The 20,365-nt window shown below is 42.5% G+C and overlaps 2 protein-coding genes across 22 annotated transcripts in view; both read right to left on the reverse strand.

Annotated features, from left to right (window-relative positions):
• Positions 1–20,365, reverse strand: part of Dapl1 (death associated protein like 1) — a 341,707-nt gene that overhangs the window by 184,934 nt on the left and 136,408 nt on the right. The gene's annotated exons all lie outside the window — the stretch shown is intronic.
• Pkp4 (plakophilin 4) overlaps positions 1–20,365 on the reverse strand; it is a 205,459-nt gene that overhangs the window by 55,488 nt on the left and 129,606 nt on the right. For all 21 annotated transcript variants that reach the window (XM_050124002.1, XM_050124024.1, XM_050123977.1 and 18 more), the window contains one exon: positions 11,921–11,955. In XM_050124002.1, the coding sequence (XP_049979959.1) occupies positions 11,921–11,955 (35 nt within the window). The remainder of the gene's footprint in view (positions 1–11,920; positions 11,956–20,365) is intronic.

Here is a 20,365-nt window from a genome sequence, read left to right on the forward strand (position 1 = left end):
AGATCACCAGGAAATGTGTTTGGACTCAATGTTCAAGACAGGGTGATAGAAACACGGACAACAGACATGTTCCTGGTGCATGGCAAGGAGGCAGGCTGGTATTTTAAGCATATTAATGATACATATGAGCTTGCTGACTCAACTGGAAGTTACTGTGTACGTATAGTACCCTTTCAAGGCTGCATTTTTAATGGAAGTACAGAATTAAGAGAAAGACTTGAAGCCCACATTTCTTGAAATTCTTTCTAGTCTGGTTTTCTTGACTATGTCTAAGTGCTAATGAATATTTATATCATCTTTTAAATATTCATGATAGCTCTGAAATTTTGCTCATCCAGAAAATGCTACATGAAAAGTTCTGAGGATGAGAAAACCATTGATGAAGTAGCTTTTAGTTCACTGCAAACTGCTTGACCTGAAGTCCACTCTAAAAGCTTGCCTGTCTGTATCTCATTCTGTGGCCGCAGCAAACTTTTGGTCTGCCCACTGATACAATGATGATCGATGCTTTGATTTCTAAATGACAAACCTGAAAAGCACTTCTATGCAAGACCAAGAAGATGCCTCGCCGTAGATACTTCAAACTCCTGAGTTTTAGCCTGGAACATGAAACCATTCAAACAATTTTGGGAGGGGAAGGAATAGGGGTTTCCATACATAACCATGGCAAAACGAGTACTTATTAGCTATTTTTAGTCTGTGCAGAAATTAAAACACAGGTGTTTTACCTGACAGAAGAACACATGGTTTGTAACTATAAAAGGAAAGCCAGCTAAAGCAAGAAGAAATATGAAGTGGGCAATGGACAGACCAGATGAGTTTAACAGCTAGGTACTGAAATGGTCATGGGCCTTGGATCTGTTTTGGGAAAGTTGAAGAAAAAAAAAATCAAGGAGTTAGGTATGGCAGTATATAACTATAACCTTAGCACTTGGGAAGGATCACGAGTTTGAGGCCAGGTGGCTACAAAACCAGATCATTTCCACACAAAGCTTAAGGGCGTCATGGCGATGTAGAAAGTTATTAGCCTATGGGGAAATACAGCCAAGCACTTGAAGTCACTCTCAAATAATTTTTCATGGACAAATTTTATTTCTTTTGGAAAAAAATGCTATCAAATCTAGAAAGGAGGCTGGTGAGAAGGCCCAGTCATGATGAGGGCCCACCGCTCTTGCTGAGGACCCTAGCTTGGTTGCCGGTACCCATGTCAGGAGGCTATCATCTGCAAATCCAGCTCCCGGGGATCTGACTCCCCTTTCTGTTTTCTGTGGGAACCTGCATTCATGTGCATACACACATGGTTAAACAAAAAGTCTTAAAATAAAGAAATGGGAGCATCCCAAATAAGAAAATACCAAGATGCTACAGATTTCTTTTGAAAACAGCAAAACCAGGCAGGCAAAGCGGTGTACTTGGGATGGAGGCAGGGTCAATGCTGGGTCATCCTAGCTACACAGGGAACTCCATGCCAGCTTAGGTTAGTGCGGCCTTCTGTCTACAAATCGTTCATCTCTAAACACTTCCATGTCCCTTTATAAAACCAGGATACTATCCAACCATAGTTACTTTAATGTCACATAGTGACTCCACACGCAGATTTTCCTGGTGTCTTGAAAGTGTTTCTGTTTAGCTGTCTTATACTAGTCAGCTCGAGAGAATCCTCTGTTTTATTACGACAACCGCTATTTAAGCCCTTTAATATAGAAAGGGATGTCCCCTGCTAATTTTCATGTCTTCTCCATCAAGGGAACCACAGCAACAGATTTGCTTCATAGCCTGAAGACTATAAACGCCTTGTTCCAAACTCAAATTTTGAATTTAATTGTGTGTGCTGAAGCCTGCACAACAGCTTAGAAGCTCTGCAGGTGATCTGATGCACAGAGAAGTTCAGAAATATCAGGGGTGAGAGCTGGAACCCTAACTATTCCAATGATGGTAAAGAAGGTTGCTTTCTATTTGGACAGTGGCTGTCATATTAATTTTAAGAAGAAAAATAAGTCTGATCCTTTTGAGCCATATATGAATCCAGAAGGAAGCAGAACTGGCAGGATGCATTACAATAATTCAATCAGTCCAAGGTCACGATGCTTTGTAGTGTCTCTAAGAACCCATCAAATAACGATGCCAGCGTATGCTGCATTCTCTCTGGAATGCTACAACTTACCACTGTTAAATAATGAGTTTTTAAAATGATTTTATTCTGTTTAGTGTGGCTATAAACTTAATGATAATATATCTATAACAAATGACTTTTTGAAATCTTATTTAATTAATGAAAATTTAAATGTGCATCAAGATTTCCATTCCTGGACTCTGATAATATTGAGCACGTGAAACCTAATTTGGCTTCCATAGTGGTTGAGATCATTAAGCATTTTAATAGGCAAAGTGTAACGTCCAAGTGCAGACAGGTGCTCCTGCCCTGCCAGCTCCAGTTCTAGAAGTCTCTCTGACAGAAATACCCAGATATGCTAAGGAGATCATCACCTGTTTGTCCACGTGAGACACTGAGGAGAAATGAAGACATCACTCTAAAGAGACAAAAGCACCTTTATAGCCTTACATAGAAGCACAAGACTTTTACCAGGCTGAGGAGGAGGAGGAGGAGGGAAGGAGGAGGAGGAGAAGAGGAAGAGGATGAAGTCACAGGACAACAGAGTGTGTGGTAATTTGTGTGAGGCAAACTAAACTCACATCCACGCTTACGTTCAGACAAAGCGCAGAAGGGAGTATCTGGTGTAAAACACCAGCGTAGTCCTCACCGTGTGGGGTGACAGAGGACGTGTGGCCACAGGACGGGAATGTGCAGGAGTGAAGCAAAGCTTTTCTTTATGACAGGGGTTTCCAGACTTTTAAGTTCTACCAAAAGGAAAGCATATTTTAGCTTTGCAACAGCTCCTTCTGTGTCTGTGGTCAGGCCCACATACAGAAAGGAGGCTTGAAACTTGGGACTCTAAGTTTTGGTTTTACAAGGAACTCATGCTCCTGGCGTTTAGAAGAGAAATAGGAAGGCAAATGAATGTTAAATGTTGTCATTTGTATGTTGATAGCCACGATAAATCATGACACCCGAGATCTTCAATAACACAGTAGTCATTTTCCACACGAGCGCTGATCTAATAGTCTATCTGTCACTGCGTACGATATAAAGCCTCTTCCTACAGTATCCCTTCATGGGTTCGCCACATTTCTACCGAGGCATAACCTGCTCCCATTTAAGCTCGGGTCTTATCTCATGATGAACTGAAGAATTTTTGTGTTGCAAATTACTGGTTCCAGATGGAGAAAAGACACAAAGAAAAATCGTCTCAGTTTATTCTCTCATTGATCTTCAGGATTCGTGTCTGGGGGGGTTACACCCACTCTGCTGGCAGAACTTGTACCTGGACATTTTAGAAATGAAAAAAAATCTCTCTATATACAAATAAAATGTAGATCCTACCTTTAGTATTAAACTTGGCAGAATACATTAACTTCTAAGGTCACATACTGTTGGTGGACAACATTACGAACCATGACATTTCAATACACAATAAATATAGTAAATAAATACAGAATTGTGAAAGTAAATAATTACTTTAAAATTTCTATTTTATTGCAATCTTTTCCTGTCCCTTCTACACTTATTATCAAATACCAAAAGTCCTTACTACATAGCACTCTGGTTTTCTCCCTACTCATCCGAATCAGCTGGGCAGGTGTAAGGTCCCGTGGGTCAACTACAAGTTTCCCCTATTTCCTTATCTTGTGGCCCTCACTGAATTGTTTTTGTTTGTTTGTTTGAATAAGAAACCCTAATCTTTTTGGTGTCTTAAATTTCTTACTTCTGAGCTGGGCGGTGGTGGTGCATGCCTTTAATCCCAGCTCTCAGGAGGCAGAGATAAGTGGATCTCTGTGAGTTAGAAGCCAGCCTGGTCTACAAGAGCTAGTTCCATGACAGGCTCCAAAGCTACAGAGAAAGCCTGTCTCGAAAAGCAAAAAACAAAACAAAACAAAATCTTACTTCTGAGTGCCAATGACCTATCACTTACTTAATATTATTTAGGTCTTTAAATACTTCTTCTTAGGAACCATGGCAGTGTTAAAAACAATGGGCTTGGCTAGGCCTGGTGGTTCAAGGCCTCTTGAGGCTACAGAGTGAGTTTTCTGAGCCCTTGTCTAGCACGCAGAAGACCCTACCTTCAGTGCCCAATATCAAAGGAAAAAAGGAAATCCCTTTGCCAGCAAACAAGGACAGTAAAACAATGGATTTTATGGACTGTGTGGCAGGTGCAAAGGGCCAGTGACTTTCAGCTCTACAAGGTTGGTGCTTTGGGTCTAATCTAGTTTTCTGAGCTGACACTCTCCATTCCCCAACTTCTCACACAGAACTTCTCAAACTGGCAATTTCCCAGATTATAGCAAGTTTTTTTTCCCCCTTGGAACAGAAAAGCTGTGAAATTGTGATTTGTAGCAATTTACATGTCACAAGCTATGGCCAGAGCACGTAAGCAACAAGCGGTCAGTAGTGACACCAGGACTAAGCTTGTCATCTTGGCTTCTAAGTTCCCTTCTGACGGCCAGATGCCATTACAGTTGTACATAGAATTGATGTGTTTTTTCCCCCTATTAAAAAAAAAAAAAGCCGGCTGGAGAGATGGCTCAGCGGTTAAGAGCATTGCCTGCTCTTCCAAAGGTCCTGAGTTCAATTCCCAGCAACCACATCGTGGCTCACAACCATCTGTAATGGGGTCTAGTGCCCTCTTCTGGCCTGCAGGAATACATGTAGACAAAATATTGTATACATAATAACTAAATAAATAAATAGAATAGTCATGTTTCTTAATTGCTAGTAATCTTTAAAAAAAAAGCTACACTGAAATATTTTTTTTTCAAGAAAGATATTCCACACTGTGCAGCCACTGTGAGAGTCTATGTGTCTGAGCCGAAATTCCCCCTCCCTTTGGTCCTTTATTATTTTAGTATCTGTTTTTTAGTATTCTGATATTATTTTCTATTCCATGACATATTATCTTAAACGTTACTTCAAGGTTTGAAGGATTATAAACTACTGTACAAATACATAACTGTGAAGAGACACAAGGATAAATGATGGAAAACGACACACGCATCTAACAGAGACTGAGCAGAAGGCAGCAAGGGCTGAGTCCCTCTGACTTCTTAGAGCAGAGCACGGGTTACTAGAAATGTGAGACTAAGAAAAATACAAAGCAGAGACACCAAACTGCAAGCTCTTCTCCTCACGAAAGACAAAAAGCAGTGCACTGAAGTTTCGTAAAGTGGAAATATGACCTCAGTGGTGTGGAAAATGCAGGGTAATGAAGTCACGGGCCAGGAGCTGAGGAAGCCCAATGCTTCTGAGCATCATCACCACTTTGAAGAAAGTGGTACAGACCCACAGGATGCAAGGATTTGATAAATGACATCTCACCCTCATCCTTTGGGAAGTGTTTCTTTACAAAAACTCTTAGTGCGGGGTAAATAACACCCATCATCTACCAACCACCAAGGAAAACCAGGGTTTCCTGAGCTGAATTGTAAAGAAACGGAAGTCTTTCTGCTTAGTGCATCCCAAGCTCTTCCTCAGATGCTACAGTAAGTTGTTTCAGCTTTGGCATTTCAGCAGAAGGTAGCATCCTCAAGAGCTGCTCCAGACATCAACGCTGTGCAGTGCTAACAATTCACCTTCTTCCTGGAAGGCTTTTAAGGGAATGAACTTTTCAAATCAAATCTGCAAAACTATAAAGCGGGAGAAAAAGGCAGAGAAACTGTCTGCAAGTAAATGCAAAATATAAAGAAGATGAGAACAGAAAAGGACCTTCAGCGGCATTCCTTCTGTGTGCTCCTTTCTCACACAGGGAGCCGAGGAAAAGAATGGGTGCCTTTGTCGAGAGCAAGCCCTGCTCATTCTGGGCAAGATTTTCACAGTCCATTCTGTCTGTGCGTCTACATATACAGAATTAATACAATAAGGCTTACAACAGGAAAGAGAATATCAAAACTGTCATTTTATTCCAATTATTAATCTATACTTGAACTTGTAAAGGGCATCTAATTATCTACTAGAAAAAGAAGCACAAAAGGAATCAGAGTTTATTCATAAAATCAATTTCCAATTTTCCTGCTCTTGTAGCAGCTATAGCTTACTGTCATGGCCACAGCTCAGATGCTGTCAGCACGGCTAAAGCAGGCACGTGTCAGAAAACCAGGATTACTGCAGTGAGGCCAGGAGGAAACACACACACACACACACACACACACACACTGCTATTTATGGCTGTTAAATTTGAAAGGGAAACCCACCCTGAAAAAACAATAAATACTTGAAAAGAAGGCCTGGGCTAGAGTAAAATTTGGGCTGTGGTCCTCTAAGAAAAATAAGGGACCAGCTCATCTGGGGTGTGCAGAGGGGCCCAGCTGTGATGGGGGCAGAGGAACTGTTGCTGCTGTACTGACGGCTGGGCGGGGGTGGGGGCATGTGGGCAGCAGGCAATTGTTATGTATTTACTTTAAATATATTTATTGCTTATGCATGCACATTATTTCACATTCTTATATATTTCACACATAAGATATATAAGATGACTGGACAGCCTACTGGGGTGATGAAAAGTTATAAAGGAAAACATACACAAGCACACACACACACACACCTGTGAAAACTTCTTGAAAAACTTTAAGAAAAATGTCAAGCACATAGGTAGATATTTACTTGCCTATGACACAAATCCTGAAGATGGTGATCTAAGTGTGGGGATGAGGGAAGAAGGGTCCAGGAGGCCCTAGATAGGGCATCTCCACCGTGTGTCTTCATCTGTCTGGGCTGTGCACCACACACATAGGAACACCCAGCACCTGTGTGGTGTTGGTAGCTAACACTCTAGCTGCCTGCTCTCGCTAGCTCAGGAAGCTAGGCAGCGGCAGCTGGCTGAGAGAGAATAGCAGAGGAGACAGGTGCCACCCCATCTCAACTTCACACAGCGTTTCTGCCACAGACAGAGTGCATCTTCCTGGTTCCAACAAATACTGAACAACTCCCACCCAACCCCCGTGCCAACTCCAAGACTATGACAAAGCCCAGCACCCATTACCCCACCCTGGGAATGGTGGCAGACTTTCAGCAGCATCGGTCTCTAGGGTGCTCCACTATTCAGCGGAATCTCTCAGCTCTTCCAACCTTACTTTCATAACTACAGGTTCTCTACAGCAAATTCTGTATACTGAACTAGCTGGCATGGGTTCTGTTTTTCCATCTAAAGTCTAATGCAGAGATACAGCTCTTACTGATGGTCCATAAAGAATTCTTACCCATCAAATATTAACCCTCTAACAGGAAAGAAGGGGACTGATTATTAGGAAAATTTATGTTTTCCAGAAACAGAAGACAATAGGAAGAAAATGTAAGAGGCTCAGTTTCATAGACCTGGAGGGAGGAAAACTGGATACAATCTTATGGGAAGGCAACTTGGTTATATACACTAAAGATCTCAATAGTATACAACTTACATACTTTTCTTCCTAAAACCTCGGAGATACATTTTAATAAACAGTTATATTACCACACTTACTTATAGTAAACATCAGAGCAAATTGTAACGCCCAGTCATACAGACATATACAGCTATGGGACATATTTATAGCTCTCCTTTCTAGCATCTCCCTACCAGTTATGGCAGTTATAGTCCCTGCTGTAATTCTCTATTAAACCCGAAGATCAGAAGAGGGCCAGCCTTCTGCTTTGAGTGCTGGCAATTGTGTGCTACACCTGTTCAAGGCTCTAAAGAAATTCTCATTGTGCAATACTAAATTGAATTCATAGAAGAATTTCAGATTCAATAATAGATAATTAGCATTGGGGGAGGCAGAGGCCAGCCTGATGTACATAGAGAATTCCAGGCTAACCAGGGATATACGGTGAGACACTGTCTTAAAAAACAAACAAACTACCTATCAATATCCTCAAATTTGCTTAAAAAGCAACTATGTACAACATATAGAGATTAATTATAAGTAATTACTTTATATTTTCCTATATATAAAAACATCTTCCCATGGGTATGTGTACAGCACATTTAGAATTGGGAAGGAATTTTTTTTTTTAATAATAAAAAGACAGGAAGGGAGCTACTTGATGTGGGATGTCCTTCTGTATATGTGTTGCTTTTATTGGTTAGTGAATAAAGAAGCTGCTTGGACCAATGGTAGAGCAGAATAGAATTAGGCAGGAAAACTAAACTGCATGCTGGGAGGAAGACGGCGGAGTCATTGAGACACCATGTAGCTGCTGCAGGAGACAGATGTGCTGGAACCTTGCTGGTAAGCCACAAGCTTCATGGTAAAATATAAAATAATGGAAATGGGTTAATTTAAGATGTAAGAGGTAGTCAATAAGAAGCGAGAGCTAATAGGCTAAGCAGTGATTTAATTAATACAGTTTCTGTGCAGTTATTTCAAGTCTCGGTGGCTGGGACTGAGTGAGCAGCCTCCAATAACAGCTACTAAGACTGAAGTACAAGCTTTGCCATTCAACACTGCTTGAAGAACAAAAAACCAGAAACTAACCCAAGACAAAATGATGATGGCCATCACTGAAGTGCAAATAAAAACAAATCAGGAGATGCTATGCCATACCCATTAAGGTAACTGTAGTAAAAGAAGTGCTAGGTGTGGGAGGGTGTGTGGATAGCCCTATACGCTATTGGTAGGAATGTTACAAAGGTCCAGGCACACTGGAAACCATTCTGCTAATTGTTTAAAAGATTCAACCCTGAGTTACCAGCTGACTGAGCGATGTTGTTCTTCACTACACACATAGGTAAAAACACACATCTAGAACCTTTCATAAGTATTCAGAGTAATAGCCAAAAGGAGAAATAAATGCCTATTGATTCATGACTGGATAAGCAAAATGCTCTCCAATAACACAGTAGAGGGTTGTTTATCAATGCAAAGGAATTGAGTATCAACACGGATGGTAAACGTTGAAAATATGATGCTAAGTGAAAAAAGTCCGTAATTACGGACCATGTTGCATAAACCCATTAACTGAAATGTCTGCAATAGGCAGATTCATGAGGAAAGGGAATGGTCGCAGTTTAAGATGAGTAGTTTGGGGCAGAAAATGAAGCTGATGAATAAAAAGTATGTGGCATCTTTACAGGTGATGAAAACGCTCTGAAATTAACTGTGGTGATGGGTGCTTAACCCCGAATAAACCAAAAACACTGAAACGTGCGGTCTAAATGTGTACATTGTAGGACATGTGAATTGTATCTCAATGAAGGTATTATATTCAGAATACAGAAAGAGCGGCAAAGGAAACAATCTGATCAGAGTCACATCATACATGTTAAATTTGCAATAAAGAAAATCCCATAAATACTGGGCATATTGAATCTGAACAGGAAGAGCTGGGCTATGACTCAGTGAGTTCTAGGACAGCCTGGCATGCACAGAAAGTCTCTGCCTTAAAAATAAAAAAAGAAGAAGAGGAGGAGAGACAGAGGGCAGCAGCAGTGGTGGCTGGCAAGGACAAGACTGGCAATGTCCTGTTAGGTCATCAGGAGTGTCTAACCTTTAACCTTTGACATTGGCATATGACATCGTCATCCACCACATTCATGATCAAGAGTATGTAACTGAGTTTAAAGAGAGAGAAACAAATGAGCGCACAATTTCAAAAAATTTTAAGTAAATTTCCAATTTTCATGACCATTCTGGAGTGCATGGGATCACAGCCTGCCTGTTGGACGTGGCTCACATGTCCTACATGTAAGGATTCAAGAGCACCGAGGAACGTAGTTAAGAGTAAAAAATGGGCTCTTCAGAGTTTTAAAAAATTACAACATTTTGTACTCTTTTTGTAAGTATGCATTTTGTTTCTGAATTAATACAGTTGCTCCTCTGACACAGAGGGGTATCTTTAACATTTGCTAAGGACTGGGCATTTTCTAGGTCCTGGTTCTGAGACAAAAAAGAAACTTTCCAAGGGCCCCAAGTTTAGTTGCGAAGCTAATGTATATGCCCTCAAACCTTGCTGACATTTATTATCCATTCATGCATGCATGGATTCATTTGCTCAGGTGAGCAGGACAGACATGCTCCTGCCCTTTGTGATGGCCTGACATACTGTGACAAGGTCGGGAAGGAACACAGGTTCCAGCTGATGTCTGGGGCTCCCCAGGCTTCAGATCATCTCTGATTACCTCCCAGGAACAGCCAGCAGGGCTGTTCTCTGGGCTCCAGCTTTGTGGCCACTCAGGTGGTTCCGTCCATTGAGTCCACGGCACTCTGGCTACGTGTCTAAACTGTCTGATGGCGCCTGCGTGGGCAGGGGCTATCTGCTCAATAGGAGTGCCTCCACTCTGGACAGGGGCTTACGTTCACAGTTATTCCATTCCAAGTTACTCACTGTTCTCCTTTACCCTTTTAGTCATCAAATCCAGCGCGCCCAATACCATAGTCCAAAGTGTCCCAAAGACTGGCTCTCCACCAGTGTTTCAGTGAAGTCACCCTCCTACCCCATACAAGACCTTTTGTCTGCACAAAGTCAGTCTCCAAATCCTTAGCAGTTCATGTATCCCACACCAAATTAGGCAGTAACTTTCCAGCTAGTCTTTTGTTGCTACATTTTCTTCCCTCCAATACATAACTACGTAGTTTCTTCCATGGATATTTAAATGTGACTCTTCTTCAGGGATATTCAGGGTCTCTTCCTAACTACTGAGAGACTCAACCTCCCTTCTGGTCCAGTTTAGCCCTCTAACACCTACACATCTCCTCCCTTTCCAAACTAGCTTAAAAATTTCCCACACAATGCTGTACCGCGTGTTCTGTCTGCTGCGAAGGCCTCCTCTGCAGTCTGGTGGAGGTGAGGACCAGGTGGGCTTCGGGCTCATCTTCACATAGCTCCTATAGAAATGGCCTATCTATGTCATAAAGTGCCCCACCCCCTTATTCCAAGCTAGCCACATGCTTCCTCATGGACTATCTTTCCCTTTAGTAACATGCTATATTGAGGTCTTGCAGATTAGTTTTCCCATTATCTTTGACATTATCAACAGTTTGACAAACACTGTAGATTAGCAGTGTGAAGAATGACATTGGGATTCTGAGACAGCGTGCAGATAAACTCAGATACTGGGCATCTGGTGCTCTGAGTTTTCTTCAAGACCAGCTCTTGCTCAGCTTATGAAACCCCATATGCCCTGGCTGTGGGGGGGCAGGTGTGCTGCGCGCTCCTACTGTCTGCTAAGCAGGGAGCGCAGCATCCAGCACTTGGCATAGGTGCTTGAGTTCCACATACTGAGTGAAGACCGAGGACCACCCTTGTGACAGTGGCAGGTACTCTTTGTAATGTGATTGATTCATTCTTCGTGTGGCGAGTTTAGGGAAGAGATAAACAAACTATATTAAAGCCTACTGGACTACCTTAGGAGTAGCGGATATTTTAAGCTGAGTATATAAAATGAACATTTCAAGTAACTCTAAGCATGAACAAAGAAAAATTCAATGGAGATGAGTATTTATCCTTTTTATAATAACCTTCCTGCTGGCTCCTTGGTTTCCTTGTGATGAAAAGCTCTAGACACCCAGTTAACAGTAGGCAATTGCTGTGCAATGCTGTAACTTCTAGTTCTGCTCACGGATGAAAGAGAGAAGGACCACTACAGCCAAGCCAAACTCAGCCTCAGGACTGCCAAAAGCTCTGCTTGGCTTCCTCCACCAAGAGCTAGGAAGTTAAAGAACAAGCGAGGCAGGAGTTGGGGATTTAGCTCAGTGGTAGAGCATTTGCCTGGCGTGCACAAGGCCCTGGGTTTAGTTCTAGTACAGGGTTTACGGGGTGGGTGCGAGCTAAGCAACTTTGTGTGTATCTAAAACACAAAACACTTTTTATATAGTAACAATGGAGAAAACATACCTGTTGATCTCCAAGGAAATGACTTCTCAGTTGAGCTAGGGAAAAAGAAAAAAATTGTCAATAAAATTTAACTTCGGGCTTATTTTGCACACCAACACTCTATTTGTTATATCTAATTATGTAAACGTATAAGAAAATCTCAAGTAAAATTCAAAATTACACTTCTAAATATTTTTTTAACTGTAGCTAACTATATCAATTTGAGACATACTTTGTTTCTCCTTAAAAGCCGAGGTTCAGAACAACTGACATATGACAGAGCTGGCATTTGTGACGCTCTGAAGCCACGTGTGCAGCACATCCATTAAAAAGCCCCGAAGGTCACTAAAATGCTGTAAGGAAGCTGTGAGACTCCAGCAGAGATGCATGCTAACAGGGGCACACTTAGAACAGAGAGCTGCCTTATAAAAAGCAAAAGCACATTCTTAGACCAGTACATTAACAAAAGGAAGACTTGCAAGCCAGGACAGTATTTGAGCTATATAATTTCCTTATGGCTCTGGTTCTCAACCTGTGGGTCACAACCCCTTTGGGGATTTTCCAAGAGATCACCTAAGGCCATCGGTGAACACAGATATTTACCTTACTAATCGTAACAGCAGCAAAATTACAATTATGAAGTCAAATAAAAATAATTTTTGGTTGGGGGTCACCACTACACAAGGTATTAAAGGGTTACAGCATTAGGGAAGTTGAGAACCACTGGCTTATACTATATGTATTCAAAAACTATGTTCATGTGAAAACCTATTTGATTTGTGTGCCTCCTTGTCCTTCTCTGCCATGCACCAATTAGCACAGCACATTATGGCATTAGAGGACAGTGGTGGAACACAGACTAGGTGATCAAGTAATTGTCAAATGTAAATTAAAGCACTTAAGATATGCATCTTCATCTTGAATACATAATCTACTTTATCTTACGCACAATACTTTGTCACAGGGACATCAGTAATTTTATATTACAGATAAAAACACTGGCTACTAGAAATACTAAGATCAAACTTAAGATATTCTGATCCCAAAGCCAGTGCTCCTAAACAGTGACACAGACAGACAGAACACACACACACACACACACACACACACACACACACACACACACACACACACACACACACACGGGAGGGGGGTCGGGGGGTCGGGAGAGAGAAACGTCTTGAAAAGGTAAAAAGTGAAGTAATTCCTTTGGGGTAAGAACATAGATTTTTTTTTCTTTATTTCTTTCAGTATTTGTGCTTTTCCTTGTTTTGAAAGTAGGAAAGAAAGCCCAAACACTTTTGAGGAGTATTTAATAATTTATAAAAAAGATTTGTAACTCTAGGCATAAAAAAAACCAAACCCCTCATAAAAGGACACCGACTCAAGAAAGGTCCAGGGCTGCCTGCTGCAGTTCTGCTTTCCTGTCTAACTCCCTGACATCTTCCCCAGGAATCTTTGCTGGATGAAAGCGTGTGTGATTTGCCTTTGTCCAACATAGGCACAGCAGTTCACACCACAGACCTGGGCGTGGTTTCAAACAGGGTAACAGCTCCTGTGAATGGAGGCAATCAAGGGGTCAAAGCTCCAGGAGCCTTGCCCCAGCTAATGTGCCCTTATCCCATTTCAAAAGGGACATTTGAGGAAGGAGGTGGGGAAATGGGGAGCAAATCTTAGTAAGGGCATTTGTCTTGATCCTGGTAGCAGGTCACCACACTGTCCTTGAGCTCAGAAAGTGGTTTCCTTCTGACAACCGAGAGCAGATTCTTTGTATTTTTGTTATTTAACTTTATTACCAAAATTAGTTTTCCGGACACTAGGACTGGTAATGCCTACTGTGTAACTGCCCAAACCATCACATTTATGCCAGCATGGACACATGCCGCCAACCAAAGTGCCATGCAGGACGGCTTAATAGAGCTTGTGTATCTTGGGACCACCATGAAAGGTTATCAAGCTCTGGGATTTAAGTGCATAACTTTAATGAGATGCTTTACAATGTTTCCCATCTTTACAATTATTAACTTTATGTCCCTCTGGGCTCCTGTTCAGAGCAGCAGAGGCCCGTGGCTGTCTGAACCCTCTCTGTGCCATGGCTGGCACACAGGGGACACTTTACACAGTGCCTCTTCATGAAAGGTGAAAAGGCCCAAGCAGCCCGCTGCCCTGGGTGCTGAGGTCAATACCGATAGAGAGCTCTAACTTCACTCAAGCAGTCTAAAGTATTCCAACCTTTGTCCCGAGGAGGCACCAGCAGCTTTTCGGTGGGGTTGGATGGACACAAAAGTCAGGCAAAGAGCATTTGGCTGCTGAAAAGGCCTTAGGTCCCCTAAATACAGCATGGTATCCCCCAAGCCAATGGCAAGCTGCAGCTAAAATTACCTTCCTATTTCAGTTTAAAGTAATAAAACAACTCATTAGGAAAATAAGCTAATAATGAACATTAAAAATAAGCCAAACTGACAGAGTGTATCTGGAAGACCACATTATTACCCGATCTGGCGATGCTGTGCAGAAACTGTGGTATATGGTCCTCATAACAGTGTGTTTCTCTTTTGAAAGTGTTCAGTTTAACTGAGTCTCAAAGTGTTCGCTCTCTGTGACTCAAGGAATGAAGAATGAATCCATGGACTCTGAAGAGCTGTTTAATTCGACTCACTCTGATTCAGAGCCGGTGGAGGCAGATCCATGTTAGAGACACCAGAGGCAGCTTCAGCCAAGAAGGAAAGGCCTGCTTCCTCCTCCTTCTCCTCTCGCCCCACCATCTATTCCTAGAAACACTTCCCAACCAATGCTGGCTGTCTACCATGTGTCTGCAGGCACTGTGCCCATAAGACTCCGCCCTGGCTCCCTTTCACGTCCCTTCTGAAGATGCCAGGCAGCTTGTGTTCCAGGAGCTTCCACTGGAATGTGAAAGACATTTAAAACACAAGGACTGAGTCATCAACAAGAGTTTTATGTCAATAGGATGATATCGTCACAATTTTGAATAACGTGATCATCAACCATTTACGGTGGGCCATTCGTATGTTTAGAACTCTCCAGGTCGAGAGATGAACAATGAAGAAGAAACTCAATGCCTATTGAACGGCCGAAGCTTTGTATTTTAAATAAAATGCTAGTTTTTTTTTTAATCTTAGGCAGAGACTATGCATTTTTGTGCTACATAGAATATGTAGCAAATCACCATAAAATTCTATACATATGGAATTAGTTTTTATTCACTGATAAAAATGGCCAGTTAGAGCTGAGTATTATGTTTGAAAATCCTCTCTAATTTGGTCTTTTGTCAGCAGTTAGAAAACTTGACTGCTCGTCCTCTGCCCATGCCCGAGGACAGTCTAGTGAGTGGGCAGTAGGAAGTCACGTGAGAAGAGAGTGGTGGTGACCAGAGTGCTTGCCATGAACACAGCCATTGCGGTGAGCACTGATCCTGGCCATGGTTCAGGTTAGAGTGTCTACGAGTGATGTCTAACACCTCTTTCTGCTTATGCCAACCAGGGAGGAGGGCTGCTGACTATTGTTAAGACTAACAAACACTCGCAGTCCTGTGAGTTACAGTATTTCCAAACACACTTTGTGATCAACATGTTACAATTCTTTCCTGGAAAGAGAGTCTGCTCTAGCTGGGACCATGGGGCCACTCAACCTGGAAAGCAGGGGTTATTTCACTTTCTAGGGGCACATGAGACCTCTTCATTCATACAAATGTCAGAGAAGCTGACTCATGGCCTCACCTTCCTGCCAGGGTTAAAGGTCGTGTCTCTACCCTTTCATCCCAGTTTGGCTGGAACATTCTCTCCACCTTCAAATCAGCCTTCATGGTTTGGATTTCTTTACCCTTTCAGGCTCTTTCCTGCTGTTGCTACTTAGGTTTACTGAGTGACAATAAATGGGTGTCATTCTCCCACTGCTAACGTACAAACAGACCACAGAAGACAAAATGCAAACTTCTGAGGGTGGCACAGAAGGTCCTTGCCACCTGGCTCCCTTCGTTCGCCCTTTCCCACACAAACCTACATTCCAGGAACTTAGAAGTACTTGAACTCGCCTCATATGCCAAGCTGCTTCACACTTTGAATGCTATTTTGGGGGAAGAATGTGCAGAACAGTCTAAAAATTCTTTCAAGAGTTGTTCAAATGCCAGAGCTGCCGTGCAGGTACTGCAGAACTATGCACTATACACTGGAAACTGAACATGCTGATGAATTTTAACTTTACTTTGTGTCTCTTGCTATAAAAGCAAGAACATTCTTAGAAAATGCTCCACCTCTCTGACCCAATGTGAGCTTGCCTACTTGAACACTACTGGGTAAGCACTGGGGAGGCCACAGGGAGAAGAGTGGAGCCACGTAGAACCTCCGCCATGACACTTCCCTCATCCCTTCTCAGGTTGGCATCTGCCACTCAGATGCAAAGAACTTCATCAATGGCTAACAAAACTACCCACAGTTGCCCAACAGCAAATTAAATTTCACTCAGTGAACTATTCCAGACAGTGTCTTATCTTGTCCCACTGTCTAGACTGCCACTCCCTATGGTCTCTTCCTTGATGGTTTACATCACCACACAGCAGTGCTTCTCGGGGGAGCGACTGTGCCTCACCTCTTACCAGCATGGAGGACACTGAAATGCTTGCCAAACTGAAGACTTTTGGTTGTTTGGTGTTAAAGGTAAATTCTAATGGATTTTCAATTTTTTTTTTTACAAAGGAGGCATATTACTCATTTTATGATGCAGTAGATTTCTTGAATGATCTTGACTTTTTGCTGAGAATACCACTTTTTAAATATGACACCGGTAGAAAAGGAAAACCTCCGACTTCAAAGCATTTGTCCCACTGTCAGGTGATAGTTCCCTGTCTCTGGAATCCTATCAGCCATGTCACAGGCTCACTATACTGATGCTTGGCATGTAAGAGGTAGGGAGGGCCTCCCTAAGGCTACAAACCTCTGGTGTTGCACAAACTAGTACAATCTACCAATAGGTAAACATCCAGGTCAGCTAGTTTTGTTTTTCCTGTGCTTGCGAAACAGGGGCCTCATCTATTGCTTTTAGGTGGACTGGCTAGGAAATGCATTCTCCACATTAGATTCATTCTTTGTCTGAGGGTCGGACAAAAATCAAACAATAAATCTTGACTGTTCTCCAAACAAGCAGATAGCTCCACATCCTTAAACCAGGCTATTTAAGTTTTTTTTTTTTTTTTAAGAAAAGCCAATAAATAAAATAGACGATGAAGGAACTGTGCCGTGCCCACTTGTAGAACAAGGAAGCTACTGTGAGACAAACTGACACCATCACTCCCCAGGGAGCGCTGACGACCCTGCTTTAAAAACTTCATTAGCCAAGGCAGAGGGAATTTTTAGCAACAAATGGCATTTGACTAAACTTTTGGGAACATCTTCCAAAGTTGCTTGGTGTACATCATCAACCTCAACAGACAGAGACTTCCTCATCTTCTCCTGCCTTATTGCGAGTGTAGGCTTCTATCTGGAGCCATGCGGCCTGCCTTCAATTCCCTGTTAGCTAAGAAACCAAGAACCATGCTTCCTGGGCTTTCATGCAATTAGTCAGTCCTCCTCTTCTAGAGGCAATTCCCAACATCTCAGTAAGGAGAGAAAGCAAAAACATGACAACAGGCCATAATTCAAGATTAGTCATCTTGTATGTTGTAAATTTGTCCTGGAGAACAGTACATATTCATAATCTATGAGACAAAAAAAATGAGACAGGGCAAAGGGCGTCTTCATAATTATGTATGTGATCCGAGTGTGATGTTGTGTTCAGTAGAGACCGCACTCCAGATTAAGAATAATGCCCTTCACATAGCAACTCCTGACTCCTGAGCTATCTGCACTCGCCAACAGGCATTTGATTTGGTCCCCCTCCACTCGAAACCCAGTCACAAGTGTGAACCACAGTGGGGCAATACTGTTGCAGGAGAGGGGCAGACCAGACAGACACTCAGGAAAGCAGTGAGGCCTGCAGTCTGACTCGGGCATTTCCCTTTCAGCTGCACTTGACCTGAGACGCGTGCTCTCAGACTGCGCTCACACACTTTCAATATTTAAAGCATCACAAAGGCAGGGGCAGCAAAGCGCTAGGCAAGTACAGTCCTGGTTTGTTTCTCTGGCCAGTGGTTTGGTAAACGTTGCGATCGTCCACTGTTCCATTTTTATCCATGTGTTTTCCTACTTCCCCGTCTTCCATTCTGCATGCTACAAATTCTACGGTAGTTTTAGATTCCCTTATAATGGCTGTCTAAAATACGTTCCAGAAAAAGGTTAAGATATTAACAAATAATATTGTGACCAGTCTCTCATAGAGAAAATGACTTTTTGATGCCGAGTGCAAACTTTATTCGAGGTGGAGAAAACACACGGAGCAACAGAGGCGGAGACATTTTAGATGATGTTAAGTATTCTTTGACAGAAGCATTTTGTGTGAGTGCTTTGAATCTATGAATAAAAGATTTAGACGACCATATGGGAAGCGAAGATCAAAGAGGATGTGTTACTAGATGAAAATGAGACAAACAGTTCCCTGTGGCATCCCCATGAATTACACAGGAAGTGAGACTTCTGTTGAGGCCCACCCCACAACAGGTGTTCTGATTAGTTAAAGAAATCCAGGGTTTTCTAACATCCCGGCTAGCATCTGAAAAACTGAAGCAAATGGAAGGAAAACAGTAAGTTGGCTAACACAAGGCCAGACTTTCTTGCAATGGCTTCAGTCATGGCGCAAGGTCCTACTCAGGCAAAGGTGCAGGAATCGAGGCAAAGATTCAGCTTAGGGACTGACAGGTGGACAGGAATTATCTGTGTTTAAAGCCTGAAAAATGCCATTAATCCCCACTTCTTACTAACTCAAACTCTCTAAAGATGCAGACACAGAAAGGGGAAATCTAAGCTCAAAATAAAAATGATAAGTGTTCACATAAGAATGTCCTTTTCTTTTACTGTCAAGACAATCTCAGTCTTGCAAGTTTAAATGAGGGTGGCAACGGCTAAGAAGCAGGGAAAGGTTTTTGTTTTGTTTTGTTTCAAAAAAAAAAAAAGAAAGAAAAAGAAAAAAGGAAAACTTTCCTACACCTCTAACTCCAGCGTGTGGACACATCTAACTCGAGTGTGCGGTGGTGCACACCTCTAACTCCAGCGCATGGTGGTGCACACCTCTAACTCCAGCGCGTGGTGGTGCACACCTCTAACTCCAGCGTGGTGGTGCACACCTCTAACTCCAGCATGGTGGTGCACACCTCTAACTCCAGCGTGTGGTGGTGCATACCTCTAACTCTAGTGCTTGGAAGGCTGCAGTGTATCCTCCATGCAATATGCATCTAAAACACAATTTTTGCCTGATTAGCCAAACCAATAATTTATTTTTAGATTTTGTGAAGAGCGAAGGTTCTTTAACTTGAAGAGAAATTTTGCTCCAGTTACAAAAATAAAGAAGAGCATAGCACACTTCTTAAATTTTTGCTGTGCTCCCATTTCTCGCTGTAATCACGTTCTCGGCTCTTGATTTATAGACCAGGGCCGTAAGAAGCTATTTTTGTGCTGAGGGAGAAATGAATTCACATGTGGGAGGAGGACAGATCTGGCATCATCAATAACTGTCTGGGGGAGAGAACAGAGCCTGGAGACAGTCAATATCCAGTCACTGCTGCTCTAGATAGCAATGTCTAAAACCCAGATGAGCAGCTTTGAAATGTTAAAGCCCCTGCTACATCCCACGGTCTCAAATCCACCCGGCTGCTTTCTCCTCTTTACTCACCACTGCTTCCCACATAAATGCATAGGATTTCCAGCTACCAAATGGGGTGGGGGCAAGGGTGGGAGACAAGAGAACAGATCAGAAGGTTCTCTCAAGAGATGATCTTCCAAAGCACGTGACTCCAGAAAGCAAGAGCAGTTCACAGTGTGACAGAGAAGAGAACTGATTGGCTTAAACTTTCCTTAATCATGGCTACCATATGCCAACATGATCCATAGGGAAGGCTTAGAGCAAATATGGAATAAACTATGAATTGTAATTTATAAAATTTAAAATCAGGGCAGGTAAGATTGTCAGGTAAAGGCACTTGCTGTTGAGTCTGATGACCTGAGTTTGATCCCTAGGACCTGTGTCGTGGAGAGAACTGCCTTCCATAAGTTGTCCTCTGACGTCTACGTCTATGCCATGGAATGTGCACATGCCCTCAAACAAATGCATGTGGTAAAAACTGAATTTAAGTCAGGTGGTGGTGGCCGTGCATGCCTTTAATCCCAGCATTCAGGAGGCAGATGCTGGCAGATCTCTGAGTAAGGGCAGGCTGATCTACAGAGGGAGTTCTAGGACATTCAGGGCTACACAGTAAAACACTGTCTTGAACACCATCCCCTCCACAAAAAAAAAAAAGGAGGAGGAGGATGAGAAGATGAGGAGGAGGAGGAGGAGGAGGAGGAGGAGGAGGAGGAGGAGGAG

This window comes from Alexandromys fortis, unplaced genomic scaffold, assembly GCF_014885135.2.
Source record: "Alexandromys fortis isolate MF-2015 unplaced genomic scaffold, M_Fortis_MF-2015_v1.1 scaffold_8_9099976_23576923, whole genome shotgun sequence".
NCBI lineage: Eukaryota > Metazoa > Chordata > Mammalia > Rodentia > Cricetidae > Alexandromys > Alexandromys fortis.